Raw genomic sequence first — 15,439 nt, 5'->3', positions numbered from 1 at the left:
CGTGCTGGAAGAAGCGAGAAGCCACCTTGCCTTGCCTGGAACCTGGGGTACAGGGTGTTTAGAAATGACATGTAAGGTCACTGGTGTCTGGGGAGTTTCGGGTCCCTTCTGTGTGCCAGGAGGGCTTGGCGCACACAGGGCTCCCGGCTGAGGGCCGGCTGGGTCGGCAGGCCAGGGTTGTCCACCCTGCCAGGTGCACACCCTGCTTCGTGGTGCTCCCGCGCCGTCTGCAGCACCTTCCTGGGCACCAGCCTCCCCTCCCACCAGCCAAAGCAGAAAGTGACTGTGTGACTGCTCTTTAGAGTAAATCATTCTCTGGCCTCGTTCATTCCTCATCACCACAGAGTCATTTGCCCCACATAAGTCTCTAAGTTTGACTTAGACGTTGTCAATATGAGCCTTCAAACAATAGGACAGCTTACACCAATATTATTTGAGAATTTCTAATGATAAAAAATTTCTAAATTCGTACACACATGCCAAATGATATGAAACCTTTCTCAAATGTGTATGATTTTTTTAAAAGCAGAAATGCAATTTTAAGGAAGTGTTTGTAGTTTGAGTGTGTTTTGTTTGTGTTATTTTAGGAAATGTTAGCATACCATAGACGCCAATCCTTTGGTCCTGGACTACCCCCTGAGGAAAACCCAGCCACAGGACCTAGCCCCACGGTTTCAGCTCCAAACTTACTCAGTGGAGGGTCTCGAGTTTTGGTGAACCAGAACCACCTAGAGAACTCGGCAAAAGTAAAATGCCCTATCACACTCGACAAGTCTGGTAAATGCCCAAGTTGGAGAAACGATATAATGGGAAATTACCAACCTTCATGGACGCCTTTGAAGGCAAACGAAAAATAGAAACTATGTCGGAGACAGAGCTGCCTGTAAGCCACTGCTCCATTTGAGAGCTGTGTGACGTGGGTAAGCTGCCAGCCCACTCTGAACCTCTGTTTCCTCATCTCTAAAATGGGCATGGTAAGAGCTACTTCCCCACTGATGGGACAGTGACACCCAATATTGCATGCCACGTCCTCGCGATCAGTGAATGTGTGCCTCCAGTTCTAGACATAACAGAAGGTAAATACTAAAAATAGAAAAACTTTCCCTGCACACAGTGTGCTGTGTGAGGGCAACTGCCTTCACAGTCCTAATCACAAGTGTAATTAAATAACCATTTGTGCAGATACTAATTAGTATCCTCTCTCGCTGCTACCGTGTAAGTTCCAACAAAGCAGGGAATCCGCTGTGGCGCGCCCAACACAGCGCTTACCCCACACAGAGCACGGTGCCTGGCATGTGAGATACTCAGTAAACACACAAAATGAATGAATGAACAGTATGGTCACATTACAAATGTACGTGTAGGCATGTATATACCTACGCACAGGCTAGAAGCATCTAGATTAAAACTTTACCAGTCCTTTTTTCTGGAAGTAGATGAGGGTGATTTTCATTTCCTTTTTTCTGCTTCTCTATGTTATTCAAATTTCCCACAGTGAACACAGAAGTTGTAATTGGTGTGTCCTTGGGGAAAGGGGAGCGGGGCTGGGGTCAGCCACCACCTGGCCTGAGTGATTTCCAGCCTCCTCGAGGGTTTTGACACGTGGTCTCTAGAATTAAAGTGGTTTTAGGAGAATCAGGAATTAGATGGTTTCTAAGAATAAGTAGAATTGCTTTTGATCCACCAGCTTCCTCATTCTCATCACAGACCACACAGAAAAGAGCCACCACAGCAGGCCGAGACTGCTGCCCGAGAAAGGCCTGCCTGCGAGGCTGGCCTCGCTGGCGGCCGGAAACCTGAGTTTCGGGAGGGTCCCCACCACTATAACGGATCGGAGTGGCCCCCGAGCCTAAGTGTTTGTGTAAACAAATATGGCTTATGCTCAACACCTGCTTTGCTTCAGAAGTTGGGGGTTTTGTTATGTGCCAGGCAGAGGGTGCCTCCGTGGTCAGCCCCTCGAAAACTCCTGGGCACTGAGTCTGTACTAGGTGTCACTGGTAGACAACGTCACATGTGTCATCTGAACTCATCTCTGGGGAACTGAGTGCGCGCTGGGTGATTGCCCTGGGAGCGCACTCTGGGAGCGGATGTCTGGCTCCCCAGGACTTCACCCCACACACTGTCCCCTGCGCTGATCTGCCTCTGTGTCCTCTCACAGCAATAACTCTGGGCCCATAGGTCCTCCCAGCAAGCCACTGAACCTGGGGGTGGCCTTTGGGACCCTGACACATGGGCTAAAGTAACCAAACCCCTGGCTGACAGCGTGTAGAAGTCTGAGCCCACCAAGGGACGTCTGGAGGGGCACTTAGGTGGGAGTCTGGCTGTAACAAAAGAAAAAGATCTTCCAGTGGCCTTTTTAAAAATGTTTATATTTATTGACTGATTTGAGAGACAGAGAGAGGGGGGAGAGAGAGAGAGGAGATCAATTTGTTGTTCCACCTATTTATGTATTCATTGGTTGATTCTTGTGTGTGCCTTGACCAGGGATCAAACCCACAACCTTGGCGTATTAGGACAATGCTCCAACCAACTGAGCTAGCTGGCCTCAGCCAGCCCGTGGCCCTTTTGAGGGAGAGGGTTATACATGGGGAAGGGATAGACAGGCACCTCAGGACAAAATTCCTTAGAATTCTGGGTCACCCTAGACATGAGTCAGTCAAAGCATGTTGAAGAAGGCTTGTGTTTTCATTCACTCACACACTCATGCGTTCAATAACTGTGTACCTACTCAGTATGTGCCAGGCCCTCTTCTAGGCCTCAGGGACAGAGGGCTGAATATGACAGATGAAGTCACTATCTCAAGGAGCTTACCTTCTCAGTCAGGAAGCCAGCCAGGGTTGGAGGCAGACTTCAGATAGGACAATCAGCACTGATTCCTGCAGGGAACACACAGGCCCCAGGGTTGGAGATAAAATCCCTATGAGGACAAGACACACAGGAGGAAAACCTAAGGAGACAAGTGGGAAATCTGTGAGCCAGTGAAGTCTCAAGATTAGAATAAATTTGCTACATTCGGGGAACAAAAGGAAGGCCCATGTGCTGAGAGCTTAGGGAAGGTGAGGGAAGTAGCAGGAAATGAGGGTGGAGAATTAGGCGAGTCCTTAAAGACCATGAACAGGAGCTTGGATTTTATTCTATGCCTAACAGGAAGTCTTTGGAGGATTCCAAGCAGGAACTCACACAATACGATGTAAAACTGAAAACGATCTGTCTCGTTGCTCTTTGGAGGGCGGGGTGTAGTGAGCAGAACAGAAGCAGAGAGTCAGGTGCAGTGCAGTGGTCCAAGCCAAAGATGATCCTGAGTTGTCTCGCCTCCTGCTTGCCGCAACGAACCAGAGGCAAGGGACTCACCCCAACACTGCCATGGCCCGTTGCAGGGGTGGGGGGTGACCTCCTCAGATACATCCGTGCTTTGCTTATTTTCACGGTGGGAGTCAGAACGTCTGGGGGGACCAACCCAGCCTTGGCCCACATGCCATCAGAAAACGGCAGCTGCTTGAAAGCATGATGGTCAAACCCATAATCTAGTAGAGCCTCATGGAAGATGACCACCAGGGGCTCTGAGATGCCGGGGTGGGAGAGTCCAGGGAAGGGTCTGGAGGTGTCAGGAGCTCCTCCCCAGCCCCCAGCTGTTACAGAGCTGTGGAAGGTTGTAGCCCCATATAGGCTAGGCCAGCTCTATCCTCAACTTCCCAGCCCTCAGGGATCCCACCAGGCCACTCCCTGGACAGCTTTCTCGCCCACATCTTCTGGCTGCGGCATTCCCCAGGACATTGCTGTTACTTAAACTGCTTTCTTCCACCCTGGTTCCCAGGGAGAAGGAGAGAATGCAGCCTTCGGTGCCTCCATGAGCCCCGTGATAGGCTGCTTCTGTCTGATGGAGCAGGACTTCAGGGCCCCCTGGCCCTGCCGTGTCTCCCGAGCTTTTCTCCTAGACTTGGAGTATGCGCCCTGTGTGCCCACAGAGCCAGAGCCACCTGCGCTATTTTAAACCAGTGCATTTCCTTCTGCTGAGGACTCTGTAACTTTCTCATTCTGCTTTCAAATTAAGTGGTTGATTTGAATCACTCACGCAGGTATTTCATCTACTGCAGGGGGCCCGTTGGGCTGGAATTAAGCAGAGAGCTGCATGCATGCCTACTGTTTCCTTCCTTCCCTGTGGCTTCAGAGGGTTGTTTTCTTCCTTCAGTGGGAACATGAAGTCCCTCTGCATTTGCCTTTTCTTCGTGTCCGTTTTCCAGGCTCCAATAGCCTTTCCCCTCCTTACTGACTCCTCTTTGAGAATGAGCCACAGTTAGCCTCCTATGTCGGTCCCCAAACACTAGCCCTCCCCACGATACGTGACATCGCCGGGGCATTTCTGACGGTTGTGCTCCCGTTGCTGCAGCACGTCTGCAAAGCCCTGGGGACCCTGGGCTGGCTCCTTCCGACACCAAGCCAACCCAGGTCTGCTCCCCAAGGTAAATCTGTGCCGCCAGTTTGTGGGTAGATGCCAAGGCCTCACACCCAAGACCTCTCTCTGCGTGTTTGCATACATCGGAATATGCCCAAGGGTAGAAAGCCTCAGCAAGGTACTCAAATGCATAATGAGGCAACACAATTTACTGCAAGTCCAGCTTTCCCAGTCAAACGTGCCACCTACATCAAATAGTAAACTTCCAAACGTATGGATACACATAGTATGTATAATTACATATAAAAATCCATCTGGGTGGATAGGTAAACGGATTGAGAGATCTCTAGCGAAGTCCTATTAGATATATGATGTCGGGTATCTCTACCTCGCTGGCGAGACTGGACCATTTCATGCACCTACTGTGAGGCATTGAGCCATTTGGCTATTCCCGCACTAACAGCACTGTAGTGCTTTGTAACATTTTCAGTCCAAAATAAAAAGAAGGCTATCATAACCCATCTGTTTTGGATATCTATGCCCCACACACACGGATCCCCACAGCACAGAGTGTGAACCCAAGAAGCTGGCAGAAGGGACGCATCCACCCTCTGAGTCTCCTCCTCCTTCCCACCACTGTCAGGGCCGCGGGAGGGTCAAGCCGAAGGGCCACTGGCTCTGGAAGTTCTTCCCCATCACCACCTGGCCCTGGTGCCTCTCCGGGCAGCTTCCTTCTTCCCGTCCTGCTTTGCTGCCCAGAAGGGGGGCAGCGGGGAGCAGAGTTACATGCCCCACCCCCGCACCGGCTCTGCCTGATCCTGCTAATCAGCCTGCTGGCATCTCCTGGCGCTGACGCTTGAAAAAGGCAGAGCTTTGGCGAGCACTCAGGCAGCTCCTGTGAAGCTACATTACGGACTGAAATGAGTCCCGGTTTTAATTTGGTTTTTCTTCCCCTGTAACAAGCAAAGTTCACATTACAGATAAATTGCCTGGAAATTCCAATTTAATAAGGCATATGCATTTTTCAGGCCTAAAGGCACAGAAAACATCTCACATGCTGATATTTTTATTCCAAAAGTTTTATTAAAAAGACGGCTTTGAAAGTGTCAGAAATGTACGTACAGTGCCAGGGCAGTCGGTCGAAGGGCCCGAGCTGGCAGAAGGGCCCTCCGGCCAGGAAGTGGAAGAGCGGGCTGGCTGGCGGCGCGGGCTGTCTCCCCTTTGGGGAGAGCTCTCTGAGGCGGAGGAGGATGACTCCTACATTTGGGGTCTTCCGCCCAGCTCTTTGTTTGGATGGCATGGGCACCACGTCGCCCAGCACTGGGCACTCGGGCATGCTCAAACCCAGTGTCCATCTGTGGCTGTGATTCTGAGTAGGATCCGCAAGGTGGTGTCAAGGACATCTAGGAGACAGGGATGCCTCCCCAGGTCTCCCGGGGAAGGGGCACCAAATAAAACAAAATCACAGAGGGAAATGAAACCCAAGGGCCCTGCAAAAACATAGTTAAGTCACAGAGCAATGGCATCTGACGACTTTCTGAGAAGAAAAGCGTGACACGCTGCCCTGTAGACTCCTCAGGCCCTTGCGTTCCCTGAGGATGTCACGTGCACAGGACGCATGCGCTGGGCGCTGTGGTTAGGGGACAGCTTCCAAGGTCAGGTGTGCGAGCTTGTAACTGCTTGTAACAACTTCTTACACCAGAGAAGAAGCAAACACGTCCACCGCTCTGCAGAACCGAGGCATCCTGAGGCCAAAACATGTCAGAGGGTGAAGCAAAGAGCATTGTTTCTGTCAACATAAAAGGCTGTATTATTTCTGTTTTTATTTATATTCTAAACTCTGAGCTGAGCAATCAGGGAATAAATAATGGTTAGTTTAAATATTTCATTATTTCAAATATGTTAAATCACCACAAATCACTCCTGCGTCGAGGGTGAATTGCGTTACCTAGTAAGATGAAAAACAATGTTACCTTTCTTTGGATTCTCTGTTTCTGTGATTGTTGCAACTGAGAGAGAAAGGATGTAATAACATGTACTGGGCAGCCACCCTGTACCAGGTATTCTGCTTGGATCTGGGGGTGCAGAATGACCAACAGACCATAAGTAGTGCACCTGGAATCTGGCACACCTGTGCTGAATTCCAACTTTGCCACTTCTTAGCTGTGCTGCTTTCAGTAAGTTGCTAAGCCTCTCTGAATCTTACTTATCTTGAAAACAGGGATGATATCAACTTTATTTGGTCATTGTGAGCCACAAAAATAAATGTGAAGAAGCACAGAGCATGGTGAAGGCAGCAGACCCACAGGGCCCACGTTACACTCCACAGGCGTTTTAATCCATGCACGTGGCCAGCAAGGGCCTACAGGTGAGACTGACTGGGGACTCATACACTCAACCAAGAGGAGATATTTCAGCTGGGCCTTAGAAGATAGAAGGAGCTTGCAGAAGAGTAAATTTCTGCCAAAACAAAAGACGGGTGTTTTTGGAGTCGATATTTCTCAGGAGTAATACATGTCTTCTGTTTATAAAAAATATGGAAATGATCACTGAGGCAGCAAGGGAGTGGGGGGACCCATGTCAGCCTCATTCGTTCTCCCCAGTGGTTCCCCGTGACTGTTGCAGCTTCAGCGCGTTGTTTTCCCAGGGCTCTGCTGAGCTGATTTTCCAAACACTCTGTGGACAGTGCCGAACCCACTGAAAGAAGACACTCGAGGCCTGGCCCCAGGGCACAGCTGACACACACGTGGTGGGGGGGTCTGACTCTGATGACAGCACTCCTCACTCAGCACTCCCGTCTGCTGCCCCATGTCCCCTAGGATGGCCCCACCTCACAGAGGGGGAAGCAAACCCAAGTCACTGGTCCAAGGTCACACAGTTAGGACCTAGATTGTTTTCCCTCCGGAGCTTGTGCACATAACGCCCACGTGATGCTGACCGTGTGTGTGTGTGGTGGGCAGAGCCAGGGTGGAGCTGAAGAGCCCTGGCCCCGATGCGGCTGAACTCCAGCCGAGGTCTCATGGCAGTCGTCTCTCTGATTGTTTTGTATTCGGTCGAGTGTTTTGGTTCGGGTGCTCCTTGGTCTTACTGTTTTTGCACAGAAATGCTATTTGGTTTTTTTTCCTTTGGCAAAAAAGTCAAGTATTACATTTCTAAAAAGCAAAATAACAATTCTACTTAAGATCTCTTTTTTAAATATGCAAGTGGGTTTAAAATGATAGAAGTTCTGTGGGAACTAAGAAATCTGCAGTCTGTCATTTCATAACAGAAAAAATAAAACAATGAAAGGGTTGTAACCTCCAGCATCCTCTCAAGTTTCTTGGATGTGAAGTGGGAATAGTGACGTGCTCGACCTTACAGGGCTGACGTGAGGGCTGGAGGAGCAGACGCAGGAGGCTCTGAGAACCGTGCCTGGCACACAGCACGCTCCCTGTTGCCGCGGTTGGCACTGATATTCGCAATGTGCCCCGGGGGCTGCTACAGGACAGACCAGACCTGCATTGTCCTGCAGCCCAGGGTCTGGCCCGTCCTGTTCACAGGGTGAAACTGAATTTGATCCGTGCCCACAGAGGTGCTCGGGTCTGTTCACAGACCCAGATTCATGAGAGACAGACCTGCAACCAGAGCATCTCTCTGTGAATTAAAATAATGGCGCTGTGTCTGGGGGTCTGACAACGCCAGTCCAAGCTCAAAGCCGGCCAGGGGCTGGTGGCTGCAGTGGAACCTGGGAGCCGGCAAGGGTCTCCCTGCTGGCGGTGCCGCTGGGGCCGTGGGCGAGGTGCTGCCTGTTGAGGGACAGTCGAGCTGCTACCAGACAGCTCACGGCAGCTGTTCAGACTTCCGCTCCCTTTGACAGCTGGCGGCTTCTTTCCCCGAGTCCCCTTCTCCAGGCCCCAAGCTGACCTGCCTTCAGTGACCACAGCTGCCCTCAAGTAACAATCACCTTGCAGCACCCTCCCCCCACCCCCAGAATCACCTCCAAGTCATGGCCAAGGAACCTGGGCGGCTCCCTTTCTCCTTGGCCACACATCTGTGAACAGCCCCCAGGGCTATAATCTGACCCATTCTAGAGGCACCCTCACTACCCTCAGAGGTAGGTGACTTGTTCTCAGAATTTGGGAAGAGTCTTCTAACCACCCACCACAAGTCAGCTGGGAAGCAGCTTAGCATGGGGGTTCAAACCCGAGGCTCTGGGATCACGCTGCCTGGGCCCAAACTCTGACTCTGGCCTTAGTAGCTGTGTGGGCTGTGCCTCAGTTTCCTCATCTGTAAGTGGGGACAGTGTACCTACTGCGTTAATTTCCTACTGCCAGTGTAACAAATCACTACAAACTTGGTGGCCAGAAATTTATTCTTCCCCAGTTCTGGAGGCCAGAAGTCACAAATCAGTCTCACTGGGCTGACACCAAGGTGTGAGCGGGACCACACTCCTTTGAAGGNGCTGGTGGCTTCTTTCCCCGAGTCCCCTTCTGCAGGCCCCAAGCTGACCTGCCTTCAGTGACCACAGCTGCCCTCAAGTAACAATCACCTTGCAGCACCCTCCCCCCCCCCCAGAATCACCTCCAAATCATGGCCAAGGAACCTGGGCGGCTCCCTTTCTCCTTGGCCACACATCTGTGAACAGCCCCCAGGGCTATAATCTGACCCGTTCTAGAGGCACCCTCACTACCCTCAGAGGTAGGTGACTGGTTCTCAGAATTTGGGAAGAGTCTTCTAACCACCCACCACAAGTCAGCTGGGAAGCAGCTTAGCATGGGGGTTCAAACCCGAGGCTCTGGGATCACGCTGCCTGGGCCCAAACTCTGACTCTGGCCTTAGTAGCTGTGTGGGCTGTGCCTCAGTTTCCTCATCTGTAAGTGGGGACAGTGTACCTACTGCGTTAATTTCCTACTGCCAGTGTAACAAATCACTACAAACTTGGTGGCCAGAAATTTATTCTTCCCCAGTTCTGGAGGCCAGAAGTCACAAATCAGTCTCACTGGGCTGACACCAAGGTGTGAGCGGGACCACACTCCTTTGCAGGCCCCGGGGAGGATCCTTCCTTGTCTCTTGCAGTTTCTGGTGGCTCCAGAACTCAGCCTCTGCTCTGTGGTCATGTGGCCTCCCTCTCTCCTGTGCATCTCAGATCTCTCTCTACTCCCTCCTATAAGGACACTTGTGCTGGTGTTTAGCCTCCTCTTCTCCCAGTAGTCCAAAATAATCTCCCCATCTCAAGATCCTTAACTTCACTAAGCCTGAGTGGTCTTGCCTAATGTTCACAGGTTCCAGGGATAGGAGAGGGACACCACCCCCACTGGAAGGACTAGAACGGTCATTTAAACCCTTCCTCTGGAGACCTGCTGCCTCGTCAGTGAAGTCAGGCTGTAGACACTCTCAGAACCAACGTGGGCAGTGTATGGTCACCCTCAGCACCAGGAGGGACGTGTATTTCAGACTAGCGGGGAAGTGGCAGGCAAATGCCAGTAAGCACCCTTCTGGCAGAGCCAGCAATGTGGCCAGAGCACCTGCAATGTGTCCCTGGGTCAGCCCCACGTCACCCAAGCCTCCCGGTTCAAAGAAACCTGCGTCACATTCAGCTAGTCCCCCTGATAGATAAGATTTTCATTCCTTACTTTGTGCAACTTTATTGTGTTTTAATTTCTCACAATTAGCATGTGTTGCTGTTACAACAATTTCAAAAATAACAATAACATTTTAAAAATCTTTAATGGTTTCCCATGATCCAGAATCCAAACCCCATGCAACAGTAGTTCAGGTTCTTAATAATCAGTCTCTCCAAACTCACGTACTTTCAGTTTCCCCTGGAGAAACTGCCATATTTTGCCCTGTAAAATGGGCACCCACATCCTTCTGTGCATTACACACAGGGTTATTATACCCATTATTATGCCCATGGTATGTAATCATTATACGCATGTGTCATGCGCATCCTTATTTTTCCCTCAAAAATTTGGGCAAAAAAGTGAGCATTATACATAGCAAAATATGGTATGTTCCAACAACAACCATTTACCTTCTGGTCCTTAAATATTCATTCAGCAACTGTCTGCCGAGGGTCATACGTGTGCTAAGGAATTCTCTTTAGGGGCTGGAGTCATTGCCATGAACAGATGCCCTGCCCTCGTGGGATTGCATTCCAGTTAGTATCTCCATCCTGCGTGCCAGTCTGTACTGTTCTCTCTTCCTCGCCTGTCCTCACATTCTCTCACAGCATCCCACCCACTCCTCCTGTCTTAGTTCAGGTGCTGCATCCTCCACGAGGTCCCTAGGGTCACCCTCCGCAGAGGCAGTGACTTCTTCCTGCAGGTGTCCATGGGCCCTACCTCCACCTTCATGGCAGCGCTCCTCCCACCTGGTCTCTACATGAGGTTCATTCAGGCTGTGAAAGAAACAAAACTGGACTTGCACTTGGAGACCAGCAGCGAACTCTGCCTCTCTGAGAGGTGGGAGGGTAAGAGTTCCCTCCTCACAGGCTGGTCATGAAGAAGAAAGGAGGCTCGTGCACCCAATATTGGGCACAAGCAGCCCCAAGGCTGGCGGTCAGCCATTGCTTTCTCCATGAACAAGCGTAGCAGTAATGCCGTTTTTGGATTCGTACGAAGACTAGGTGTATCTGGCACTCGGTATGGGAGCTTGTGCCAGCACTCGGAAAATTCTTCAATCGACTGTGAATGTAACCTAATGTTTGGGAATTTTTTTTCAGGTACGCCGTTTACAAGGACCCAGCAGGCTGGCTCAACGTCAACCCCATCAATGGGACCATCGACACCACAGCGGTGCTGGACCGCGAGTCCCCGTTTGTCCACAACAGCGTGTACACCGCCCTCTTCCTGGCGATCGACAGCGGTGAGTACTGTTTCAAATGCCATCGAGTATGTTCTTCCCAGTTATAAACATACTTTTACATTTTTACACTTATTCTGATATGCCTGGAGGTATTTTTAGGAAGAATGTAGGTGTGGGGGGGCAAGGTAAGCTAACTAGTAAACACACAGTGAGCCTCAGGCCCTGGTCCAGTTGGAGGTTGTGCGCCAGCTCAGGCAGGTGCTGTAGCAGAAGGCCACACTGTGTGCCCCATTTCTTTCTCCTCCCTGTGTAACTGTTAACACTGTCCTCCATCTCCTTCTCCTCCCCGTGTAACTGTTAACACTGTCCTCCATCTCCTTCTCCTCCCTGTGTAACTGTTAACACTGTCCTCCATCTCCTTCTCCTCCCGGTGTAACTGTTAACACTGTCCTCCATCTCCTTCTCCTCCCCGGGTAACTGTTAACACTGCCTGCTTTTTGGCTTCAGACCTGTCCCGGAAATGGTAACAAGGTATATCGTTATCCCATTGGTGTATCACATCAGCTGATATCTGATGTTTACTTCTCTTTTTTTAATCAAAAGATGTTTGTATCTACTTTTTTGATTTATTGAATCTATTGGGGTGGCATTGGTTAGTAAAATTATATAGGTTTCAGGTGTACAGCTTTATAATACATCATCTGTATATTGTTTTGTGTGTTCACCACCCCAAGTCTTCTTTCGTCACCATGATCCCCCTTTGTCCTCTTCTCCCTCTCCCACCCCCTTTCCCTCTGGTCATCACCATACTGTTGTCTCTGAGGTTTTGTTTGGGTGTTTGTTTGTTTGTTTTGCTTAATCCCTTCACTTCACATTTTTTTACCCAGTCCCCCAACACCCTCCCCTCTACAGCTATCAGTCTATTCTCTGTATCTATGACTCTGTTTCTATTTTTTGTTAGTATATTTTGTTCATTAGTTTCCACATATAAGTGAAAGCACATGGTATTTGTCTTTCTCTGACTAGCTTATTTCACTTAGCATAATACTCTCCAGGTCCATCCATGCTCTAATAAAGGATAAGATTTCCTTATTCTATGGTGGCTGTGTAGTGTTCTATTGTGTAAATGTCCCACAGTTATTCCACCCACTCATCTACTGATGGGCACTTGGACTCCTTCCAAATCTTGGCTATTGTAAATAATGCTGCAATGAACATAGGGTGCATATATTCTTTTGAATTAGTGTTTTGGATTTCTTTGGTTATATTCCCAGAAGTGGGATCACCGGGTCATAAAACAGTTGCATTTTTAATCTTTTGAGGAACCTCTATACTGTGGCTGCACCAATCTGCATTCCTAACAAAAGGGCACAAGGATTCTCTTTTCTCCACATCCTCACTAGCATTTGTTGTTTGTTGATTTATTGATGAGAGCCATTCTGAAAAGTATGAGGTGATATCTCATTGGGGTTTTAATTTGCATTTCTCTGATAATTAGTGACATTGAGCATCTTCTCATGTGTTTATTGGCCATCTGTATGCCCTCTTTGGAGAAGTGTCTTTTCAGGTATTTTACCCATTTTTTGATTGGATTGTTTGGTTTTTTGTGTTGAGTTTTATATGTTCTTTATAAATTATGGATATTAACTCCTTATCAGATGTATCATTGTTGCATATGGTCCCCCATTTAGTGGGTGTCTTTTTGTTTTGTTGATTTCCTTTCTGTGCAAAAACTTTTTAGTTTGGTGTAGTCCCACTTGTTCATTTTTTTCTTTTGTTTTCCCTGCCTGAGAAGATACATCAGAAAAAAATATTGCTATAAGAAATATCAGAGATTTTGCTGCCTATGTTTTCTCCTAGGATTTTTGTAGTTTTGACCTTAATTTAAGCCTTTAATCCATTTTGAATTTATTCTTGTATATGATATAAGAAAGTGATCTAGTTTCATTTTTTTGCATGTATCTAATTTCCCCAACACCACTTATTGAATAGACTGTCTTTACCCCATTGTACATCCTTGCCTCCTTTTTTCATATATTAACTGACCATAAAGGTGTGGGCTTATTTCTAGGCTCTCAATTGTGTTCCACTGACATACATGTCTGTTTTTATGCCAGTGGCATGCTGTTTTGATTACTCTATCCTTGCAGTATAGTTTGATATCCAGAGGTAGTGTGATTCCTCCAACTTTGTTCTTCTTTCTCAAGATTTCTGTGGCTGTTCGGCATCTTTTGTGGTTCCATACAGATTTTTGGAACATCTGCTCTACCTGCCACCAGTATCTTGATAGGAATAATGTCTCTCATCTTGGTGTCACACTCCTATCTCCAGAGAGGCATCTTCTCCTTAACACAAGTTGAAAGACAGTCCCGGATGACATCTCTGACCTTGACAATTGAATTGTTGCTACAGCTTTCATCCTATTATGCTATGCTACCCTGGAAAGACATCAGGTGCACTCAGCTATTAGCTTCATTATCACAAAATAATTGCTGTTCATTCAAAAGCCAGTAATCAATATCCACACGCCAGACCCCATTCCAGGTGCTGGGGATGTGGCAGTGAACAAACCAAAATGGCTGTCCTCATGCAGCTGACACAATTTTGGAGAAAAGATGAAAACTAAGTAAAATGCATAATGCAGTTTTTTGAAAAAAAGAAAGCATACTATTTATGTATAAAAGATAAAAGATGTCAGAGTGCTATAATTTTCCCTGGGTGGCCCTTGAAAGCCTCACTGAGTAAGTGACATCTGAGTAAAAACATGAAAACTGAAAACTGGGGCAGAGAGAGTGGATGACACATGAAGGGAATAGGGAGGCAGGGCGTGGAGGACTGTGTGAGCCCCCGTGCCATCCTCAGCTTCTACCTGGTGAGAGATGGGACCCCCTGCTGAGGTCTGGGTAGAGTTCAAAGTGCCCTGATCATTCCATTGCTCTGTTGAGATCAGACATAGGAGACAAGGGCAGAAGTAGAGAGACCTCACAGGAGACTGATGATAATTTATGCCAGATGGTGTCCTGGGCCAGCATAGGGGAAGTTCTGAAAGGAGGTCAGATTATGGGGCTGTTCTGAATATTTCAGGCACAAAGCTATCAGGACTCGCCATTGGCTGAGATGGAGGATCAGAGTCGTTTGGGGAAAGGGGGGTATGTTAGACCAAGATGTCTATTGTGTCAGCACACAAGAAGTTCTGCTCTTCCTGTTGTTCCTAAAAGCCAGGTGTTCAGAGCTGCAAGTTCAGCTTTAAGTCCTATATATCAAAGTAAATCCTTATCGGGCTCTTTGTATGTAGCCTTCGTTGTACTCAATAAGGCTGAACTAAATTCTCAGACCCCATCTCTGCAGGCTGGGTACTCACACACAAACCAGGTCAGAGAGCATGAGTCTAAAAAGTGGGTCATCAGTGTGATGTACAACAGGCAGGCAGTTTCAGAATAAGTCAACCTTTGAATCTGGCCTTGAAAGACAGGTAGGTTTGGGTAAGTGGCAGGTCAGGAAGTGGAGATGCCCGAGAGCGTGGAGCATCTGAATCAAAACCAGAAAGGAGTACAACATGGGAGGGAGAGTGGAAAGAGGAGAGTTGTATCCACTGTGAGTGAATATGCAGACATTTTGGGGGTATAGGTAGGAAAGTCCTATCTTCACAGCATCTCAAAATCCAGACAAGTCATTTGATGGAACAGGCAACCAAAAGATCCCTTACGTTCTCCAGGAGGCAACTGACATGATGAAGTAGCACATAGACATTCCTCCATGGAGAGCTGGGCACTGCGCTTGGTGCTGGAGACTAGGAATAGCACACGGCCCTCATGCTCAGCGAGATAGTGAGTTGTTTGGGGAGTTGGGTTAGTGAACAAAAGGTTGCAATAGGATATCATATCTGTTCTGTTGAAACTAAGCCCAGGGGAGCCCCTTATCCAGCCTCATGGGTGGTCACAGGGAGCTTCTTGGTTGATGGGGTCTCTCGACAGAGTGGCAAAGGGTGAGTGGAGAAAAGGTAAGTCATTCTAATAGAAGCCCGAAAGAACACACATATGTGAGACACAGAAAAGTTGGTCGGTATTACTGGGCCTCGCGTGGTAGGCTCCATAGGTGCAAAACGGAGGGCGGAGAAGCAGGCAGGCCCCTGACTGCGCTGAGGTTGGAACTCGGTCCTGTACTGAATGCCCAGCTCCTATCACAATGCCCGACTCAGAGCGTGTGCGCACACATCCGATAGGTTGTGAAAGAGATTAGGAAGTGCTCTGTGCCAAGGAG

The 15,439-nt window shown here is 48.7% G+C and overlaps 1 protein-coding gene across 1 annotated transcript in view; it reads left to right on the top strand.

The window, feature by feature from the left end:
* Positions 1-15,439, top strand: part of CDH13 (cadherin 13) — a 1,051,180-nt gene that overhangs the window by 1,011,621 nt on the left and 24,120 nt on the right. The window contains exon 11 of the mRNA XM_037040313.1: positions 11,097-11,239. Coding sequence (XP_036896208.1) covers positions 11,097-11,239 — 143 coding nt within the window. The remainder of the gene's footprint in view (positions 1-11,096; positions 11,240-15,439) is intronic.

This window comes from Sturnira hondurensis, unplaced genomic scaffold (assembly GCF_014824575.4).
Source record: "Sturnira hondurensis isolate 20B ecotype Veracruz unplaced genomic scaffold, ASM1482457v3 Scaffold0002597, whole genome shotgun sequence".
Lineage (NCBI taxonomy): Eukaryota > Metazoa > Chordata > Mammalia > Chiroptera > Phyllostomidae > Sturnira > Sturnira hondurensis.
Note: the sequence above shows the minus strand (reverse complement) of the source record. Positions and strands in the feature narration are given on the sequence as shown.